General features: G+C 40.2%; 1 protein-coding gene across 3 annotated transcripts in view; it reads right to left on the bottom strand.

Annotated features, from left to right (window-relative positions):
- Window positions 1-619: 619 nt before the first annotated feature.
- kmt5b (lysine methyltransferase 5B) overlaps window positions 620-22,651 on the bottom strand; it is a 62,652-nt gene continuing 40,620 nt past the window's right edge. For all 3 annotated transcript variants that reach the window (XM_070899618.1, XM_070899617.1, XM_070899619.1), the window contains exons 4-10: window positions 21,254-21,419; window positions 19,738-19,847; window positions 16,930-17,096; window positions 11,976-11,995; window positions 11,732-11,868; window positions 10,983-11,170; window positions 620-3,736 (exon numbers count right to left, since the gene is read on the bottom strand). In XM_070899618.1, the coding sequence (XP_070755719.1) occupies window positions 2,094-3,736; window positions 10,983-11,170; window positions 11,732-11,868; window positions 11,976-11,995; window positions 16,930-17,096; window positions 19,738-19,847; window positions 21,254-21,419 (2,431 nt within the window). In that variant the 3' untranslated portion in view covers window positions 620-2,093. The remainder of the gene's footprint in view (window positions 3,737-10,982; window positions 11,171-11,731; window positions 11,869-11,975; window positions 11,996-16,929; window positions 17,097-19,737; window positions 19,848-21,253; window positions 21,420-22,651) is intronic.

Below are 22,651 nucleotides of genomic sequence, written 5' to 3'. Positions count from 1 at the left end.
ACAGAAATAAAACGTCACAAGCAGCAATGCAACACAAAATGGGCATGAGAGAGAGACAGAAAGAGGGCTGAAGAAAAAAGCCTTAAGAAAACATGAGAAACATAGGCATACGAGTGAAAAAAGGATGTGGATGGGAGCAGAATGCAACAGTGAAAATAAAGCAAGAAAAACAGATACCATCCACAAAACACAATGAGGGACACAGTAAACACAGAATTACTGAGGGAGACATATACAGGACAATAAACATAGGCGATGTGTTTGAGAAACAGTGGCAGAAGTACGTACCAAAGGGGAAAAAAAAAAAAATCAAAAAATGAGAGCAAATGTGGAGAGATTGCGAAAACACAAGGTAAAGAATCAGTTCACAAACATGACAGCCGAAACCTCAGTGTAAAAATTGGAAAGTACGATGTAGCTGCTCCATATGGTACTTGAAGGCTAACTATTTGATGAGTATACCATCTATACCCTGCATAACAGCAGCGGTGGCGTTTTAAATGGAATATACGTGCCTAGGACTTAAGAGTTTATGCAAAATAAACCAAGAATTGTTCACTGTATAATTCTTAAGCATCATGAGGGCTAGTTGGTTAACAGATCTGGAGACAAATTATTTTTATGTAAACTGGTCCCTGCTATTTATTCCAATTATAGTACTCATAGGATTTAAAAACCTTCAGTTTACATTCATTTTAATTAGCTTTACATTGGTTTCACACAGGCTTCAAAGAACAGAGTAACACACATGGTGACATCATGTGAACTGGGCTAAAGTGATTTTAAAAAATTCATTTAGACTCAAAATTGTTACTAAAGACATAATAAAAAACAAGACATGTTGGGCAAGAGGCTTATAAAAAAAATAAACAACTGCTGTCCCAAATGATTAGAATAAATGAAAAACTTCTAACAGTGGCTCAGTGGAGGCATAAACCTTATACACAAGACATGTGTGGCATAAATTTAGCTAAGAATTATTTTCATGGAATCACTTACAAGTCTTCCATTTTCACTCTCAAATCTTTGGCTAAAACCAATTGCCTTAATAAGCCTGATACTGGAATTCAACAACGAACTCAAACATCTGTCAGTATGTTGAAAAGTGCCAAGAGCTGCAGGTGGGAGAGATGAAGGGAGATGCTGAATGATCATTACCATTACAAAATACATATACAATTATTGTTTGTATAAAAAGTTCAAATTTAAATTCAGCTTTTATGACTTTAATACCAAATCATTACAAAAAGGTGTTGACTTTTGTTTTAAAAAATTAAACACATGACCAATCTTTTTCCAGGAAACCTACAAATATTGTTTTGTGTCATTTAACAGTCAAAAGTGAGTACAAGGATTCAGAGTAATTTACATATATAGGTGCCATTTAAACTATATTCATACTTTTATGCTGTAAAGTACAATACCCTGCACACCTTATTCTGTAATACAAGGTCAGCGAATGGCTCACACTTATTTTATTTAAACAACTCCATTTATTTAAACTTCCAACCAATAGCTGGCTACTGACAAAGGCCACGAACAGTACATCTGGGACAGCATACAGTGTAAAACTGACAAAACCTGGGGAAAACACCTAGCAAACGAGCCTAAAAGCTGTAATTCCTTGCTGGTGATGAGAACAGCTTATAGAAATTTGTTGTTTGTTTTTACTTGCTGCCACTATCGCTTCTTGTATTCTTTAACCTTCATTCATACAGGAGAGCAAGTTAATGCTCAGTTTAAAAAAACATTAGAATATCCACCATAATTGTGTTTCAAAATATTGAGGCTCAAGGAGAAAAAAAGAAAAGAAATCCTGGTCTTTATGTACAACAATTCTGTTTTATACCTTAATTCTACCACAGAGAGTTAGCTCCCTCCAAAACTCAGAATTGCACATGGTAAGGCTATTAATAGTACAATAAAAATCTGCAAAAAAAACAAATCAAATGAGTCAATATACTGTACACTTTCTACAATATTTATGTTGATAATGAATACAGAAGTGCCATCAAAATTTACAGTAAGTTCATTCAAATGTGGAATAATTGATTGGAAAGTACTGTACATTATGGTTAGTATAGAATCAAAACTTATGCATTAAGCCTTAAAGACTGATCTTCTCTTCTCCTTGATGAAATATCTATATCTATGGAGTCTTTACCAACTATCAGTCTTAGTCTTTTTGCCTGAGGAAGTGGAATAAAGTCATCTTCAAATTCGTCATCATAATCATCCTCCTCAGACGATGAGGAAGATGAGGACGACGAGGATGACGACGACGATGAAGAAGATGAAGAATCATCATCCTCATCATCATCCTCCTCTTCATCTTCATCTCTGTGTTGTCTGTGCTCATCCACTTCTCCATTAGACCTCAACAAAACAGCATCATCGCAACACACACCACTGTCACAAAGGTCTTCCATGATGGAGTGTGATCGCTTAATTCCTTTATTCTGCTCCTCACGTTTCAGCTGTATCTTGAGTTTTGTGGAATTACTTCCTGAGCCTGTGGTAAACCCATTACTGAGCTTTGCTACATAATTGTTACTATTTTCATTTTCATGGTCTTTGCTCAGTTTGATACTGATCTTGGATTTCTTTGCATCCGTTTCTTGGTCATTAGTCTTACTACTACTGCTGTCACGCCTTCTGCGCAAAGTCAACTTGGGAATCCCAGTACTATTTTCAAGTATCAATTGTGCATCATACCTTGTGATTCGTCGTTTCTTTCTGTTTCTTTCACCTGTTGCTCTGGAATAGTCATCTTTCATTTTATGAGATTCTGAACTTTTTGATTTGTGAGAAACCACAAAGGAATCTGAAGTGCCACCATTTGATGAACCAACACAGTCTCGGTATACAGCAGATACATCCACCAAATCAACTTTTTCACTCCCATTAAGATTGTGAATTGGAGGAGGACTTATTAATTCTGGTATAGTTTCCTCCTTCACATCCTCTTTTACGGAACAAGCTAACGTGTGCTCATATTCATCCAATTGTGCAGTAATTTTTTCTAGTTTTCCTTGTTGTGACCTCCTTCTGCTCAAACATATGCCATTACTTTGGCAATTTGTCCCTACATCAGATAACGACTCTTGGATCAATGTATTTACACGGGTGCCATCACAGACATGCTGAATTGAGTCCACATGTTCGCTCTCTTCTGTGCAATGAAGACTTTCATTGTCCACTGTATTTGGTTCAAGCTCCAAAGAAGAAGCAACATCACAGGACTCTTTTAGGGCAAGTCTTGTTCTTTTTGCCCGCCTGGTCATGTAGGTACAAGGAACTGTTCCATTACGCAAGCGGGAATTTCTTTTATGTAGTTCTTTTACAGAATTCATGTTATTTTCTCGAACAGCATGTCTGGTCAGGCACCTACCCGAACCTTCAACTTTTGCTGGTCCCTCTAAATCTTTGTCCTTTTCAAGTGGCAAATTCTTATAAAGAACTACTTTAGGCTCCTTCAGAACTAAATTATCCATTTCAAGACTTCTAAAAGTGGTCTTTTGCTCTGATCTTCTAGATTCACTTCTTAACCTCGATTTTGAGGGCAAAGATCTAACTGGCCTTGAGGTTTTCAGTTTCTTTGGTACCTTGGAATTACCTACAGAACATATTTTTGAAGAGGATGAGGTAGAGCTAGAGGCAGCTGATGTTCTGGGTAAAGTTTGCCTTGTTCTGCTTTTGCTATCCTTTTTCATATTGATTGATTTTCTAGTTGCAGCTGAAATATAGATATAAATTATACTGTAATTTGCAATCTATATTTTCTAAAATAAAATACACAAGGAAAAGATTTTACACTAGATTACCACAAATATAGGGCTCAATTTTCTCCAAGCCTGTTTTCTGGCATATTGCCAGAGTTGCGCCGCTTATTTAGGTCAAGAAATGCGCAAGAAAAACTTGTCCGAAGTTTCCCTGATGTTTGTGCTGTAATCTGGAGCCGCGCAGCGTGGCCAGTCGCCTCGGAGGGGTGGAGCTTGCGGTCTGCGCTGGAAGAAGGAGCCGGACCTTCTGGGCATGGGAAAAATACCTGACGCTCTTGACGACGCTGAAATGGCCGCATATGCGCAGTGGTGACCTCTCTCTCCCTCCCTCCCTCCCCGGGCACCAAGCCTTCAGATCGGCTGTCTGGAACCCTCTCCGGTCCCTGAGTGAGGTGCTTTCCTGGTCCGCTGTGGCCCCCGAGTGAGCGCCGACCAGTTTGCTCCCTCCCCCGCCGAGCCTCTCCGGTCCCCGAGTGAGTGCCGGTCCAGGTCCACTCCACTCCCCGCCCATTAGCCCAGGCCGAATGGCCTCCAATTTACTTACCTGTGCTGATTTCTTTAACTCTCCGCAAGGGTTTTCTCGAGAGGCCTAAGTAGAAATGGAGGAACTATCAGCTGGCCAATATTCCCTAAATGGCCAGAATTGGAGTAGGTGGCTGGTTACGTCCCCTTTTGGAGGAAAAAAAAACCTTACCTAAAAAAAACGTAACTAAATGAGTTACGCTGGTGCAAATTGATTGGGGAAACTGGGGATTTTTAAGTTAGGCCAGAAAAAGCAGCCTGCTCCAAAAAGAACAGCGCAAATACTGGGGAAAATTTACCCCATTATACTTAACCCCAATGCCAACAGTGGCAACACTGATTCCTGCAGGACCTCCTTTAAACCCTTTACCAGTCTAGCATTTAATCTCTCAAGTACCCTTCAGGCTGTAGTTGCAGGAAATGTAGGTAAATTAGCAACATTTTCATTTTGCAAAATACTATTTCTGGTGTTTGACCTCTTAGTCGAATAACCTGTAGTTTCCCCAGTCACAGCTTTTTGATTAAACATTCGGCATCAGAATTATTAGTTAGGTGGATTTTTTTAAATGGGCATTAATATAGGTATACACACACACCACTTAATAGGAGGAAGGGGGCAAACATTAAGATAAAAGCGGAGGTCTAGAATGAGTCAAGAGGAAAAAAAGATCAGAAAGTTCGGCAGTCATGTTTAAGAGAATGGGAGGAGAAGCAAAGAATGGCCTTGAGCAGAACCCTTGCTAGTCTTGAAGAGCTGGTGGGAGGAAGAAATGTAAACCCGCAAAACAGAAGTATGATTGAATTACCGGAGCAATGTAAAAAAAATCCACGTTAGTGATGAAGGGAAAGCTCAGAAATCTTTGTTCCATAGCAGTCTCTAGTGACCATAGCATGGAACTGCAGAATCACAAGCTGCTGTGACTGCAAAACATGACAAAGAGCTGAGTGCTTTAAATGGGGGAACCTTACTACTGCACCACCTAAAGGTGTCAAAACGCAATTACAAATGTAGCAAATGGACACAATTGACATAGAAATCTCCATGCAAGATATTTACAGAAGATAGGATTTACTGATTTTAATACATAGGGAAGTACTGACTACCACAGTTGTTGAATTAAAAAACACTCCAAACACATCTCACTGTCACTATAATTTGGATATCCTAGGTCTGTTACACAAGACAAACAGATGATCTAAAAGAGAAAATGCTGGAAATACTCAGCAGGCCAGGCAGCATCTGGGAAGAAAGATTTAACATTTCAGGTTGATGACTTTTCGTCAGAACTGAAAAAGGTTAGAAATGTACCAGTTTTTAAGCAAATACAGAGGCGGGGAAGGGGAGGAAAACAAAAAGGTAAGGTCTGTGATAGGCAAGAGGACGATAGTGCAACGCAAAAGAGGATGGTAATGGGACAAGTAACGAAACAAAAGATGGGTCGAGAGGAGCTGTAAATATTAACAGCAGAACCATTACCTACACACTGATACCTGCAACCTTGGCCAATTGATGGTGGAGCTACTTCAAGCATACTGTGTGGCAGGTTCAGTGAGCTAGTGTCAACTTGTGGTTACCAAAATGAGACGCTCCATCAGCCAAATGCTCGGTCAATTGGTCAACTCAAGATTATCAAATACAATGAGACTTATTCTCTGAGCTGCTCTGAAAAAAATGGGAGCGGTGGCTATGATCTGAAATTGTTAAAATCAATGTTAAGTCCAGAAGTTTTGTAAAGTGTTCTAACTTAGCACATGCTGCAACAAATGTTAATTAGCCTTAGATCACATTTATGAGGTTTGCATTTAAAAAAAAAGGGGTGGGGGAAGGATTGCGGCAGAGATTAGCATATTTATATCTGGAAGCTTGATAAAATAATTTGGCCTATAGTTGAAATATTCTATATATTTACATACAGGAATTTATTCTCAATAATAGTGGATTCTTCACCTTCTGATCCAAGGGCAGATAGGCCATTACTGCTGATTAAATTGCACCCCAAAAAAACTTGGATCAGTGGAATGTCCACAAAAACGAGAGAGAGAAGAACAAAAAGACTGATCCCAACTGCATTGTGAAAATATTAGAGAAGCAAAAAATTCTGGAAAAAATTGAATGGAAGGGAACCAAACTAAATCCACATGGCCAATGCACTAAACTTGTAGAACAGACATTGCCAAACGCTTCTGTTGTGTGTAATGCTAATTGAGCAGCTCAGAGAATAAGTCTCATTGTATTTGATAATCTTGAGTTGACCAATTGACCAAGCATTTGGCTGATGGAGCGTCTCATTTTGGTAACCACAAGTTGACACTAGCTCACTGAACCTGCCACACAGTATGCTTGAAGTAGCTCCACCATCAATTGGCCAAGGTTGCAGGTATCAGTGTTCGTCTTTTTACTGATGGAGACATCTGTGATGCATTGTTGCCAACTGATGCAGAATGGAAGTTAGACACTGCATGTCAAAAGGTTGAGTTATATTTGTTTTTCTTAACCTTTAAGGGAAAACAATTTATACCGAATAACTGAAGTCCATGATGTGTGTTAACTATCAATTTGGGAGCTCCTGGTTGCCTTGGGTATTCAGAATGACCACACATGTAGGAAGCGAACCAGATTGCTTTCAGTTGAACTCAAGGTTTCTAAGCTTGAGAAGCAGTTAAGGACCCTGTGCCACATACAGGAATCTGAAGAGTTCCTAGAATGCACATTCTAGGTGGTGGTCACTGTTCAGGCGCAATGCAGTCGTTAGGTAGGATGTTCAAGAACAGACCCACAATATTGAATAAATTTGACTATTTACCAAGATAGACAGTGATAAAGATGATGTATGTCGTCAAAATAGGGAACATTTCTTAGAATATATCCAACGTACATTCATCAGGATGATTCCAGGAATGAGAAACTAAAGTTATGAGGAGGGATTTAAGATATTGGGACTATTTGCCCAGGAGCAGAGAAGACCAACAAAGGGGAGGTTGAGAGTTTTATTCTCACCGTGGCAAATTGTAAAATTAAACTCAGAAATTTCTAAACTACGACGTAACCTTTAACGTAGTAAAACATCCCAGGTACTTCTCAGGAGTGTTATCAAACAAATTTTGTAACCGAGCCACAGAGATATTAAGGCAGAGCTTTATCAAAGAGATCGGTTTTAAGGAGAGTCTTAAAGGAAGAGAGGGGTAGAGAGATTTCGGGAAGAAATTCCAGAGCTTAGGGCCTTGGCAGCTGAAGGCACAGCCACCAATGGTGGAGCGATTTAAAATCAGGGGTGCTCAAGAAGCTAAAATTAGAGAAACACAGTTATTTCAGAAGGTTGTGGGGCTGGAGGAGATTATAAAGATAGGAAGGGGTGAGGCAGTGGAGCAATTTGAAAACAAGGATGAAAATTGTTTAAATATGGAGGCATTGTTTAACAGGGAGCCAATGTAGGTCGACGAGCACTGGGGTAAAGGGTGAATCAAACGTGTGCAAGTTAAGACATAGGCGACACCAGAAAATATCCACCAATCTGGCATTTAATGTGGCTCCAGTCCTACATGATGTGGTTGACTCTTATTGCCCTCAGGATAAGTAAGGACAAGCAATACTGCAGATGATACAAAACTTGGCAATGTAGTAATGATGAGGATTAGTTGTAGACTTCAGGATGACATAGACAGGATGGTGAAATGGGCCGCAGCATAGCAGATGGAATTCAATGCGGAGAAGTGTGAAGTAATGCACTTTGGGAGGACTAATATGGAAAGACAGTATACTACAAATGGTATGATTTTGAAAGTATACATGAGCAGAAACCTATGCACAAATCCTTAAAGGTGGTACAGCAGTTGATAAAGTGGTTAAAAAAGCATATAGATTACTTGGGTTTATAAATAGAACATAAAATATAAAATTGAAGAGATCATGCTAGAACTTTATTAATCACTGGTTAGGCCTCAGCTAGAGTATTGTGGACAATTCTAGGCACCATACTTCAAGAAAGATGTAAAGGCCTCAGAAAGGGTACAGAGGAGGTTTGCTAGACTGTTACCAGAGATGTGCGACTTCAGTTATGAGGAGAAATAGGAAACGGTAGGACTGTTCTCCTTGGAACAGAGAAGGTTAAGTGATGACCTAACAGAGGTTTTCCCTGGATTCTGGGGAGGTCCCAGCAGATTTGAAAACTGCAAATGTAATGTCCCTATTTAAAAAAAGAGGCAGACAAAAAGCAGGTAACGATAGACCAGTTAGCCTAACATCTGTGGTTGGGAAAATGTTGGGAGTACATTATTAAAGAAGCAGTAGCAGAACATTTGGAAAAGCAAAATTTGGTCAGGATAGATTTATGAAGGGGAGTCATGTTCGACAAATTTGCTGGAGTTCTTTGAGGATGTAACGAACAGGGTGGATAATGGGGAACCAGTGGCTGTGGTGTATTTGGACTTCCAGAAGGCATTTGACAAGGTGTCACATAAAAGGTTACTGCACAAGATAAAAGTTCACGTGGTTGGGGATAATGTATTAGCATAGATAGAGGATTGGCCAACAAACAGAAAACAGAGTGTCGGAATAAATGGTTCATTCTCTGCTTGGCAACCAGTAACTAGTGGAGTGCTGCAGGGATCAGTGCTGGGACCCCAACTATTTACAATCTATGTTAACGACTTGGAAGAAGGGACTGAGTGTAACGTAGCCAAGTTTGCTGACAATACAAAGATGGGAGGAAAAGCAATGTATGAGGATGACACAAAAAATCTGCAAAAGGACATGGACAGGCTAAGTGAGTGGGCAAAAATTTGGCAGATGAAGTATAATGTTGGAAAGTGTGAGTCATGCACTTTGGCAGAAAAAAAAAATCAAAGAACAAGTTATTATTTAAATGGAGAAAGATTGCAAAGTACTGCAGTACAGCGGGACCTGGGGGGTACTTGTGCATGAAACACAAAATGGAATCTTGGCCTTTATTGCAAAGGGGATGGAGTATAAAAGCAGGGAAGTCTTGCTACAGCTATACAGGGTATTGGTGAGGCCACACCTGGAATACTGCATGCAGTTTTGGTTTCCATATTTATGAAAGGATATACTTGCTTTAGAGGCAGTTCACTAGGTTGATTCTGGAGAGGAGGGGGTTGACTTATGAGGAAAGGTTGAGTAGGTTGGACCTCTACTCATTGGAATTCAGAAGAATGAGAGGTGATCTTATCGAAACGTATAAGATTATGAGGGGGCTTGACAAGGAGGATGCAAAGAGGATGTTTCCACTGATGGGGGAGACTAGAACTAGAGGGCATGATCTTAAAATAAGGGGCCACCCATTTAAAACAGAGACAAGGAGAAATTTCTTCTGTGGGTTGTAAATCTGTGGAATTTACTGCCTCAGAGAGCTGTGGAAACTGGGACATTGAATAAATTTAAGACAGAAATACAACAGTTTCTTAAACGAGAAGCGGTTATGGGGAGCGGGCAGGGAAGTGGAGCTGAGTCCATGATCAGATCAGTAACGATATTGAATGGCGGAGCAGGCTCGAGGGGCTGTATGGCCTACTCCTGTTCCTATTTCTTATGTTCTTATGTTCAAGATGATGAGAGGTTCTGATAGAGTAGATAGAGAAAAACGTTTCCCTCTGGCAAGTGGGTCAGTAACCAGAGGCCATCGATGTAAAATCATTGGCAAAAGAGCGAATATGAGATGAGAAGTACATTTTTCACTCAGTTGTCAGGATCTTGCTTTGTGCTCTATGTGAAAAGGTGGAGGAAGTTGATTGCATAAATAATTTTGAGAGAGTGTTGGACAAGTACCTGAGAATGAGGAACTTACAGGGTTGCGGACAAAAAGCCGGGGTGAGAGATTAAGTACGACTCATCTCTCAAAGAGCCACTTCGGGCCAAATGGCTGCCTTCTGTTCTGCAAATTTCTATGATTCTATACCTTGCCAATTTTGCTCACATCCCAAGAACTAATATGGTCAAAAGAAAAAGATTATTTTTCTCTTGTTGAGGAGTTAGTGATGAGGTGGTAATCAATTTAAAATTGTCAGAGAGAAAGAGGAAAGAGGTTTAGGAACATTTATTTATGCTGAGTTGTGAGAGCATGGAATGCTCTGCGATAAGGAATGGTTGATCTTTTAAGGAAAGAGTAAATAAACATTTGAAGTAGAGGAAGATACAGATCTATGGAGAGAGAGCTGGGCAGTGGGATTGGCTTTTGATTACTCTGGAAACAAAAGTCATTCGACACAATGGGCCGAATGGCCCCCTTCTGTGCTGTAAACTTTTCAGATTCTAGGACCCAGGTTCAATCCCTGCTGTGAAATTATCTTGGTTGGGGCAACAGCTGAGATGCTACAATTGGCCTCAGCTCCTTAGGGTTAGGGAAGGGGAGGAACAAACAGTTATTTTAAAACTATAGATTCCTCAGGGTTCATGGTCCTGACTTGCTATTTAATGGAATTGTGTGTGGGAAGTGGAGGATAAAGCTTGGCAGTGATGCCCCTGGCACCAAACACTCTGCTTACACTCAAGGACTATGCTTGCACATGAAAAATGGCTAGTTAGAGAGCGGTTCCATAATGCAGGTCATGACCAAGCGACTAATATTAACAGAAATGTACCACTACAGAAGAGTTAATGCCTTCAAGAAAGGCGGCTTGGGAGAAACTGGCAGAAAAAGATGGAAGCAAAACTAGATATACTACCTTTTTCCTGAGTAATCTCTGCATCAGTGTTTGAGCTCACAGACTGGTTGTCAGAGTTTTTTCCATTATCCCCCAACTTTTTTAATCTGTTCAAACGTTTGTCTGTTTCTCGGAGTCCATACTTGCTATTTATGATAGGTGCAGGGTCAGGAAGTCCAGGTTTTGATCGGAATGCACCTTGCGCACGCCTGGAGGAAGAAAGCAAGCCACTTCAAGCTCTCTTGTAGCACAACCATGGGAAGGTTCCTGTATATTAAGTTGCCATGTCACAAAAGCACATGCTGCCTTAAATACGATTCATTTTATTCAAATAAAAAAGTGGAATAAAAAATGCAACTCATAAGCTAATCTAAAATATAAACTTAAGATTAAAAACACTTGAGGAACTCCACCCTATTTTAAAAACTGTAAATCTGAATATATCTATATCAAATTTTGGGTCATAGAAGTAATAAAGTGCCCATTTTATGCACAAAGAAAAAAAAATGGCTGTCTAGCTAGACTATAAGCTCTTATGGTGTTCTACCCAGAATGCCGTGGAGGCAGGCAGAAGCAATGTCATCACCCTGGTGGTGAAATAAGTGCAACCGTACAAAGCTGCATTTATTTACAACAGGTCAGAACACAACAGGGGAATTTGTTTGAAGGTCTGAAATTTGTTGTTTTACATATAGGGTAGAGTTCCCATTCAACTACAAAGAGGTACTGCTCCATATTAGATAACCAAATTACAAAATAGCATTTCTTACCTTTCACAAGTGTAGCATTCACAGAATTCATTATTTTCCCCAAAGAAACCATCCCCATAGTAACAGGAGATTTCTTCACCCGGTTCAATATCTCTTAATGCTTTCACACAAGCTGTATCCCGACCAGTTGATACAAACTAAAGTTAAAAAGAGCCAACATAAATATATATTCTTGTTTGGCAAAAATCTGATTTTGTGGTTCATAAAAACAAAATAAGTTGAGGATACCAAAATCATAGCTTACCTTACAGTTCGGCCTGCAGTCTTAAAAGAACATCAAATTGGGAAAAAGAACAGAATAAAGCCATTAATATTTCATGAGTTTTAAAACAAATACATGTGAAAATAATTGATCTATTTAGAGTACAATATACAAGCATATTTAGTCAGCTTTGCTGTGCCTGACTTGTGAGCATTTGATATAATTATTAGGTACCCAGAATGAAGTTCCCACTGCTCTGTTCCAAAATGTCTCGCACTCAAACTGTACCAATGTAAATTTTCCACTATCCAATTACATTTATGATTAGTCTAGTCTTTCCAATGTTTCAATGAGTAATTGCATTCCCTGATGTGGAATTGAGTTTTTACAGACCAAGGAGCAAGAAACAAGTCAGCCAGGGTCCCGACTGCAAATTGCTATCCAGTGAGCCCTGCTGGAAAATGCATGTAGAAAGACAGGATCAAGCTCACCAGTGATGCCTGCCAATACTTATTAGCTCGAGTCACAAATGCATTCTGGTGTCCCAGTGTAGGATTAGCAAAAGTGGCTAAAGAAACTCTCATTTCTTAAACCTCCCTGATAAATGGGCTGCTTAGGAAGCTGTTCTCAGGCATGGTAGTAGTTGACCACATTCTCACCAGAGTCAAAAGGTTGTGGGCTTCAACACATAATCTAGGCTGACACTCCAGTGCGGTACAGAGAGCGTTTTGTTAGGGATGCTGTCTTTCACGAGACATTAAACTGAGGCCCCAACTGCCTACTCAGGTGGCTGTGATTATTGCTTACATAATAATGATTACACTTCGTGATTAAATGACCATATAGTGCTTTGGAATATCCTGAGGATGTGAAAGGCACTATATTAGATGGAAGTTTCTTTCTTTAAAGGCAAGGGGAGATGGATAGAGGGAAAAAAGTCGCTAGAATTCCCATTCCTGATAATTATCCAATGAACCTTGTTTAAAGCAGATGTGTGTGGAAGGGATTAAGTTTAGCTGTGGTGGATCCCCATAGTCAAATAGTCTGCCAACACTTACTGTGCAAACTTACGGGAATATGGTCATTTGGGCCACATACTATTGCAGTATAAATGTTAATTTTCAAGAACAGAACAGGATAGAAAATTGGATGTGAAAATAAAAAGTAGATAGGCAAACTAAATACAATCCTCTACCTTTAATTACATTTTTTTTTAATTCAAATGATGTTTAAAAATTGCACAAAAAGCCCAATTGAAAATGTATTGCTTAATTCGAATTAATGGTTCATTCAAATTCCCATCCCAGATGGCCCTGACCAGTAAAATCTGGTTTAATTCAAATTCAACCTAGTTCAAGGAGCTAAACGTTGAGTAAGCCAACTGTGCCTTGCTGGAAAAGGCAAATTAATTCACTAAAGAATTCAGAATAAATGCTATTTTTGCATCATGAATCAGCCACCAATCGTCCAGAACCACAGATGAGGAGACAAGCAAAGTGCCACAGAAAGTGTTGCCAACTGGGTGAGCATTTCTGAAATGTTACTGCATATACACCAAAACTTTTCTTTAATGGTGATGAAACTGGCCTTTTTCACAAGCTTCATGCAAGCAGAATGCTAAATTTCATCAATGCAAAATGCTTAGTTGGGATAAAAAACCTTACCAGGGAAATAGTCATGATTTGAATTAGCATTGCTGGGGAAAAAAGAAAGCTGCTGCCGGTTATGTTTTCACAGTGTTGTGACTTCCCGTAACATACAGAAACAAGAAAAAGACATGGATGACTGGTACTTTTTTTTGGAGAAATGTCTGCGTCACTTTAGTATTATAAGGCACGAATGTTGCTTCAATAGTTCACAACTGTGGGGCTTGTGAAGTGCCAGCATCTAAAGGCAGATTCCCTTGCTGGTTGCTTTCATCACAGTAAATTCATCCCACTGTAGAGGAAACTGTTACATCTGGCAATCAAGAATCTTACACAGACACCGATTGCCAAATCTGAAGCAGCTAACCTCGGAATGCACAAGTTCTTTGTTGTGACTGCCAAGAGACGTGAGGTTTGAATCCAGTGTCAGCGTTGATGAGGAAGTCCTCAGAAATTGGTGATGCTGTGTGGTAGGATGCTGCTGCTTGCGAGTGGAAAAAGGCCCAGGCAAGTGGATCCAGCAAGCAGATGGAATTAAGAGGATCCAGCCCTAACCACAGCCCTGGTGTCCAATTCTGTACGATTGCTGATGAAGTGGTTGCCAAACACGGCAGTTATTGTAATAGAATTTCTCTCTGCGCTAAATACTTATTGGACGAATGCGACACCTCCATAACATCACCCGTCTCAGCTCATTTACTGTTGAAACCCTCACCTATGCCTTGGTTACCTTTAGATTCGACTATTCCAATGCTCTCCTGGCTGCCCTCCCACCTTGCACCCTCCGTAAACTTGAGTTCATCCAAAACTCTGATGTCCCAACTGGCACCAAGTCCCGTTCATCCATCATCTATGCTCCCTGACCTACAGTGGCTGCCGGTTCGACAACACCTCGATTTAAAAATTCTCATCCTGGTTTTCAAATCCACCCAAAACCTCACCCCTCCCTATCTCTATAACCTCATTCAGCTCTATAACCCTGCACTCCTCCAATTCTGGCCACTTACGCATCCCCAATTTTTTTCGCTCCACCATTATCGGCCGTGCCTTCAGCTGCCTAGGCCCCAAGCTCTGCAATTCACTCCCTAAACCTTTCAGTTTCTGTACCTATAGAAAATAGGTGCAGGAGTAGGCCATTTGGCCCTTTGAGCCCCCACCGCCATTCAATGAGTTCATGGCTGAACATGCAACTTCAGTACCCCATTCCTGCTTTCTCGCCATACCCCTTGATCCCCCTAGTAGTAAGGACTACATCTAACTCTCTCTTCTTTTAACCTACCAACTTTATGATCAAATGTGTCTTTATAACATAAGAAATAGGAGATGTAGGCTATTTGGTCCCTCGAGCCTGATCAGTCATCAAGAACTTCTACCTCAACTCCACTTTCCTGCACTATCCCCATATCCCTTGATATCCAAAAATGTATTTATCTCAGTCTTCTAAACTCAGAATACAGGCCTAGTCTACTCAATCTCTCTTCATAGGACAATCCCCAACCCCCCCCCATCCCAGGAATCAGTGGGGTGAACCTTCATTGCACTCCCTCTCCAGCAAGTGTATCCTTCCTTAGGTAAGGAGACCAAAACAAAATACTCCAGGTGTGGTCTCACCAGGGCCATACATAATTACAATGTCTTTACTCTTGCACTCAAATCCTCTTGTAATAAAGACCAAAATACCATTTGCTTTCATAATTGCTTGCTGTACCTGCATGTTAACTTCGTGATTTGTGTACACGGACACTTAGGTCCCTCTGAACACCAACATTTCCCAATCTCTCACCATTTAAAATATACTCTGCTTTTCTATTTTTCTTACCAAAATGGATAACTTCACATTTCTCCACATTATATTCCATTTGCCATGTTCTTGTCCACTCACTTAGCCTGTCTATATTGCTTGAAGCCTCTTTGCATCCTCCTCACAACTTACATTCCCACCTAGCTTTGTATCAACAGCAAACTTGGATATATTACATTTGGTCCCCTCATCCAAATCATTGATATAAAATGTGAATAGCTGAGGCCCAAGCACCGAACCTTGCGGTACCTCACTAGTTACAGCCTGCCAACCTGAAAATGACCCATTTATTCCTACTCTGTTTTCTGTCTGTTAACCAATCCTCAATTCATGCTAGAAAAATACCTCCAATCCCACAAGCCCTAATTTTGTTTAATAACCTCTTGTGTGGCACCTTTTCAAATGTCTTCTGAAAATCCAAATACATCACATCCACCGGTTCTCCCTTGTCTATTCTGCTACTTACAACCTCAAAAAACTTAGAATCATCAAAGATGATTTCCCTTTTATAAATCCGCGTTGACTCTGCCCAATTCTATTATTATTTTCTAAGTGCCCTGTTATCAGGTCCTTAATAATAGATTCTAGAATTTTCCCCACTACTGATGTCAGGCTAACTGAAAGTTCAGTTTTCTCTCTTCCTCCTTTCTTAAAATAGTGGGGTTACATTTGCTGCCTTCCAATCTGCAGGAACTGTTCTCGAATCTTTGGTATTTTGGAAGATGACAACCAATGCATCCACTATCCCTATAGCCACCTTTTTCAAAACCCTAGGATGTAGGCCATCAGGTGCAAGGGATTTGTTGGTTTTCAGTCCCATTAATTTCTCCAGTACTATTTTTTTTTACTAATACTAATTTCTGTCAGTTCCTCATTCTCACTTGACCTTTGGTTCTCCACTATAGCCAGGAATATCTTTGCGTCTTCTTCCATGAAGACAGGCATAAAGTATTGGTTTCATTTCTCTGCCATTTCCTTATTCCCCATTATGTCTCCTATCTCAGCCTGTATGGGACCCACATTTACTTTTGCTAATCTCTTCCTTTTTACATATCTACAGAAGCTTTTACAGTCTGTTTTTATGTCTTATTTTACTCTCTAATTCCATTTTCTCTATCAATTTCTTGGTCTTCCTTTACTGTAGCTCAGTGTCAAATTTGGTTGGGTAATTGCTCCTGTGAAGCGACATGGTACGTTTTACTATAGACACTATATAAATGCAAGTTGTTGTTGTGATGTCAGCAGGAAGCAAACCACTAAGTATTTTGCAAAATAACTGAAGTTTGCATTGCACAGCTTGTACAATGCCTAAGTTTCGATTATGTGCATTTCAATAGTCGCTTTGATGCTTTATGGGGATTTTACTATTCCAAGTGTTTTGCTGTGTTGTTTCATAAAAATCTTTAACCTGAAGTACTGGATAATTTGAATTTCTTTCCAGCAAGCAAAACAACTTTGAATTAGTGGGAGTAGATTGCATATGAATTATAGCAATGCATTAACTACTGTATTTATTCATTGCAAGTAACACTTAGGGAGGTTTCCATACCATGGTTAATAAATGCAGCAGGTCCAAGCCAAAGCTGAGCACAGTTCTTCCTTGTGGAAAACATAACACTAAAATCATTTTCTCCATGCCGAAGAAGCAGGTTTTCTTCCATCTCTGACAGCTCTGCAATGCAGCCAACCAACAATTCAATCTTGTCATTCTTCTTCCTATGTACAAGTCAAATATTGTACAAAATTAAGATCTTTATCTGCAAAGTACATAATGCCATCAGAATCATCCACTGAAGTAACTCTTTCTGGGGGGGCGGGGGGGAGAAGTGATAGGGGAAAATATTTATTAACAGGTTGCAGTTACTATTTTTTGCAAAAGGTCAACCTCTTTAGTTTCATTTTCCTTATAGTGGCCGAAGCCAAGCAAGAGCGAAAATAACTAAGGTTTTACCTCTATATCTAAGCAGGAAATTGTGAGTGGCATTATGTATAATGAAAAAGGTACTTATTACAGTGCAGGTGTCGCATCAGAATGAAGAGGAGGAACACTCCCTGGAGAAGGGAGTCTCACTCCTTCTTACTCTGGCTTCTTCAAGGTGCCTTTAACTTTGGAGTTACACTTCACAAATTTAGCAAACTGGAAACCACTTTTCACCGAAACTAAACCTTGTAAATACACCCAAAAGAAAATTGCCAGTAAATAAAGGATACATGGTACTAAATACTATAAATTGTCGAGGACATGAGAACCTGGCTTGACAGTACATTGTATGTAATGATGTTGATTAGCACCAATACTGAAAAAGATTTTGTAACTATCTGCTGCTCAACTACTCGGAATAATTTTAAAAAGTCAGTTATTTTAAACTTCTAGGCAACAAATGGATTGTTTATACACAGATCTCCTGTCAGCCATGGCTCTGTTAGTAGCACTCTCAGCTTCGTCAGAAGGTTGAGAGTTCAAGTCCCACTCCAGAGACTTGAGCACAAAAATTTAGGCTGACACTTCAGTCCATAAGAGAGAGTGCTGCACTGTCAGAGGTGTCGGTTTTTGGATGAGGCGTTAAACCGAAACCCTGCCTGTTCTCTTGGGTGGACGTAAAAGATCCCATGGCACTATTTTGAAGGAGAGCATGGAAGATATACCCGGTGTACTGGCCAATATTTATCCATCAATCAATATCACCAAACAGATTATCTGCTCATTATCATATTACCATTTGTGGGAGCTTTATGTGCATAATATGGCTGCTGCATTCGCTACATTACGACAGTGACTATACTCCAAAAGTAGTTAATTGACTGCAAAGCACTTTAAGATGCCAGGACATGAAAGGTGTTATTTTAATGCAAGTCTTTCTTTATTGAATTAATTTTTCCACTGACTCTCAACACACCTCTCCCCTACCCCAACTGCAAAGAGCTCATTGATTTATGTCTCATATTGAGATCATCCATTCGTTTCCCTCTGCTACTTCTCCCTCCTCAAGCCAAACCTCCCCTAGGCTTCTCCCATTCAAGCCCTGAACCCCCATCTTTCTCTATCGACCCTCATACTTTTCTCTAAGCTCACTTCGTCCATGAGACTCACCTCCTGCTCCCTTGACTCCATTCCCACTAAATTACAGACTCCACTTCCCTTTCCTTCCCGGTCACCATTGTAAATGGTTCCCTCACCTCCAGTACTATCCTCTTCCCTTTCAAAACTACTTATCACCCCACCTAGAAAAAACACACAAATTGACCCCTTTGTCCTTTCAACCTACTACCAATTTCCTCTCCAGTTCTTGAAGCGGTGTCACCACCCAAATCCCTAAGCTCCTGCACCACCTCCTTTAGGATGTTGCTTAAAACCCATCTCCACCCCTCATAACATCTTATTCTTTGGCTACACCAAAGCATTCCTGGACATTGTTCTACTTTAAAAGCGCTATATAAAAGCTAGTTGCTGATGTGCATTTTAGTTGATTAAGTTTCAATTTTTAATATTTCAGGTGTACTCATTTTCTTTATTTATTATATAATCACACCCAATTGCCAATTGTGATACCATTTGCAGAAATCAACTTAGAAACTAGAGCTCTTCAGCACAAATGCAAGGCCTACCTGCTTTTCTTCAGCAACATTCCTGGGCCACAAGAGCCTTCTCCTCTTTTGCAGATTTTCCATGCTTCCTTCCTCCTCTGCTATTCTGCTGTAACCACTAAAAGTTCCTCTTGACTCATCTTTTGTTTTTAACTTGTCTCATTATCACTTCCTCTTGCCCTGGTGAATGATCAGCCATGATCTTATTGAATGGTGGTGCAGGCTCAAAGGGCCGAATGGCCTACTCCTGCACCTATTTTCTATGTGCCATACTAATTTTTGTCATTTAATCACTCTTGCCCTATCAGACCTCTCTCTTCTGTCCTTCCCCCCCTGTCCCCCACCCCCCTTTCCCTGGCTCTGCACTTGCTTAAAAGTTGTTCACCTGTTGATGAAAGGTCATCGACCTGAGTAACTGCCTGACATGTTGAATGTTTCCAGCATTTTCTGTTTTTATTTGTAACGAGTAGTTATCAGTTTATTGACAATGGAATCAGCTTGATTATTGTATTAAATGCACACAGACTCAACTTGCAGGAATAAAAGTTGCAAAAATGTTTCTTCCATTCTGTATAGAATGCAGTGCTTTAATTCCCTAGAATCAAAACAGGATTTCAAAAAGAGCGTTGTAGGTTATGGACTGCAGCGCCTACAACTACTTTTATGTTTAATTCTTCCATTAACAGAGTTCCATCATGCCATTATTGAACATTAAAAATAAAATCACCACAGCAAAAGTAAATCTATGATCTACAATTCGTCCAATTCTTACCATTCCCTGGTTGCAACTATCTTGGCTCCATTTTGCTCAGATGAATACCGATTACATGGCAAGAGTTCAAATCCACTTTCGGCAGCAAACATTCTCAGATAAATAAAAACCTGCCCAAAATACATTAAACACTTTGTAGGTATAACTTTTCATATATACGTTAATCTTATACAGTTGAATGTGGAATTAAGTTGTGCTAAACTATAAATTACAAATTCAAATATTCAATTGACAGATCTTTGAACCACAGTCCAGTACGGTAATGCACTTGGCTATTTATGAGTTGGGCCAACAATTTATATTTTTCACAGGGAATTGGCCTCATCATTATATTCTCCAAATAAATTTTTTAAACTGGTCTCTCCATCCTTTAAGGTCTGACATTTAGTGCAGCACCACACTGATGTGTGAAACAGGAGATAACTACTCCCACCCAATGATTTTCTGATTCTGAATCGAGATGCTGAGCAATGTTTAGATGCCTGGGGTAAATAACCGATCAGGAGCATTTACCATATCCTGCTCACTCTGTGATCATGGTCAAATAATGTGATACATTGTCCAGGGACTTAGGAGAACGAGTGGAAACACAAGAGGCAGTCATCTCTCACATTCCCTCACCAGAATTAATGGCGGTCATACAAGTGGCTAGGAGTGCACAAAACAATAGTAGGAAATATTACAATTCCTTCTGTGCTGTCATGAGGAAAGATAAGATTCCTCTCAACCAGGTATGTGGGGCCCCCCAAATAGGATTATGAACTCCTCTATTTTGTAAGAAAAATTTTAATCCACAATATGAATTTCTACAGTTTAGGCTGCATATTTCTTAAACAGGTACACTGAGCACCATCAGTGGAGCTTGAAAATGCAACAAAATGAAGTAGTCTACAAAATATCATTTGCATCACCAAGTGTGTTGCTGCCAAAAATGAACCACACTTATGCAACCTGCTGCACCAAAATTACCTTCATAAGAGTTTGTGCTGCTACAGACATCACATCCACCACAACATAAATATTCCTGGCAGCCAATAAGGCTGCTCCAAAACAAAGCTTGGAGTCAGCTCAGCTTGCCCAGAAGATTCTTTCCTCTTCAATGGAGGAAATTCTACTCTAAAATATGGAACAGTTTCCTTCGACCTGAAGGAGCTAGAATAAGTTGGGTCACAGGGAAAATGCAGAACAGCAGGCTATACGATCACAGAGCATTTTATTATTCAATAACAAAACAAGAAAGCACACTAAAATATTTTACACAGAAGTCATTAGATTTCCAAAACTGTCCTTGTGAAATTTAGCAGAAGGCTGATTATACTCAAACTGCTAAGCAGAAAAATCTTGAGATTTCGAAGGCTTTTATGCTTCAGCAGACTTTTCTATCAAACTGTATCAAAACAATGTTTTGGAGAGCTGGAGCACTTTGCTTCGATCATTTATGCCCTTAAGCATATACTGTGCTTCTGAAAAATTCTTGAGGGGAAAAAAACATTTTAATAAAGAAAACTCCACATACATGCTCCTTAAATAACTTTTCTTGACTTTTATTTTTGTTGAGGAAGTAGTGTCGTGCCCATTCTCCCGTTGTTAGTGCTTTGAAAGCCTTTTCTAAATTCTCCTTCTTTTTGAAATCCTCTATTACTTCTTTGAGGTCTTCCTGTCTTCCTTTTATGGGTCGAAATCTTGAGGGAAAGAGAGAGTTTAACAGTAAGTTTTATGCATGGTTCATGGTATAAAAGTTGTATGCAATGAGTGCAATATAGTAACGAATTAAAAAAGCAGCTGGAAGACACCTCTATTTTGAGATCAAACCATACAAGTATGGCGTAACTCCCTTTGATTATAGCTAAAACTTAAACTGTTTTCAGTCTTAAAGTCTATATTTAACTAAAATTTTAAACAAAATGGTCGAGATTGCAAGCTAAAAAGTTTGAATAAAAATATTGAGGCACATTAAGATTTTAAAGGAACAAAAATAGTCAAGTCACTGTATACTGTTCTGGCCTTTGTAACAGTGAATGCAAAACTTCATAATTGAAGAATTAGAGTGAGTCAGCTTCGAAAATCCGTTGTTCTGGAATGTTCTGGAATCCGGACTGATCGGTGGCAGGGTCGTCCGGAATCTGTAAAATGTTCCGGAATCACCGACCCTGCTGACCTCAGGGTCCTGCTGCTGCCCGACCTCGGGGCTTGCCACCGCTGCCCTTACCTCGGGGCCTCCTCACCGGCCCACCTGAATACCTCCCCTGCGACGGGGCCGGCTGGCCCGAACACCACCTCGGTGGCGGGGGCCCACCTGAACACCACCTTGGCGGCGGGGGCCCGGCCGAACACCACCTCGGCGGGACCAGCAGCCCGAACAGCTCCTCTGTGACGAACGCCCCCCCCCCCCCCACCCCTTGACGTTCCGAAATCCGGAAATACCCAAACCTGGGCTCGTGTGTTTCCGGATTCACGATGTCAGAAAGACGATCGAAAGTCCGGAATCCAGAACGGCCTCGGTCCCGAGGATTCCGGATTCTCAACGCTGCACCTGTATAGCTAAAGCCAGACTTTATTTTTTTTTTTAAAAAAGGAAATTTGCCTCTCATGTTATGCAATCTGAATTAGACCACCCTTTAATCTTCTATATTCAAGAGTAGAAGCCTAGTCTATGCAACCCATCATCATAATTTAACCCTTTTAGACACATTAGCATTCTCGTGAACCTGCGTTGCACCCCCTCCAAAGTCAATGGCCCGGATTTTGCGGTTGTAATGACAGCAAAACTGTCAGCGTTCGCCGTCATTGCCCTGTGAAACTGACAGCAACTTTTGGTGTCCGCACAGTTAAACGCAGAAATCAGAAGTTGCTGTCAGTGATTCCCTGCTCCTCCACAGGTCTTGCTGCTGAAGACCTCACAGATGACAATCTT

Source organism: Pristiophorus japonicus, chromosome 14, assembly GCF_044704955.1.
Source record: "Pristiophorus japonicus isolate sPriJap1 chromosome 14, sPriJap1.hap1, whole genome shotgun sequence".
NCBI lineage: Eukaryota > Metazoa > Chordata > Chondrichthyes > Pristiophoridae > Pristiophorus > Pristiophorus japonicus.
This window is presented reverse-complemented; position numbering and strand designations above follow the sequence as displayed.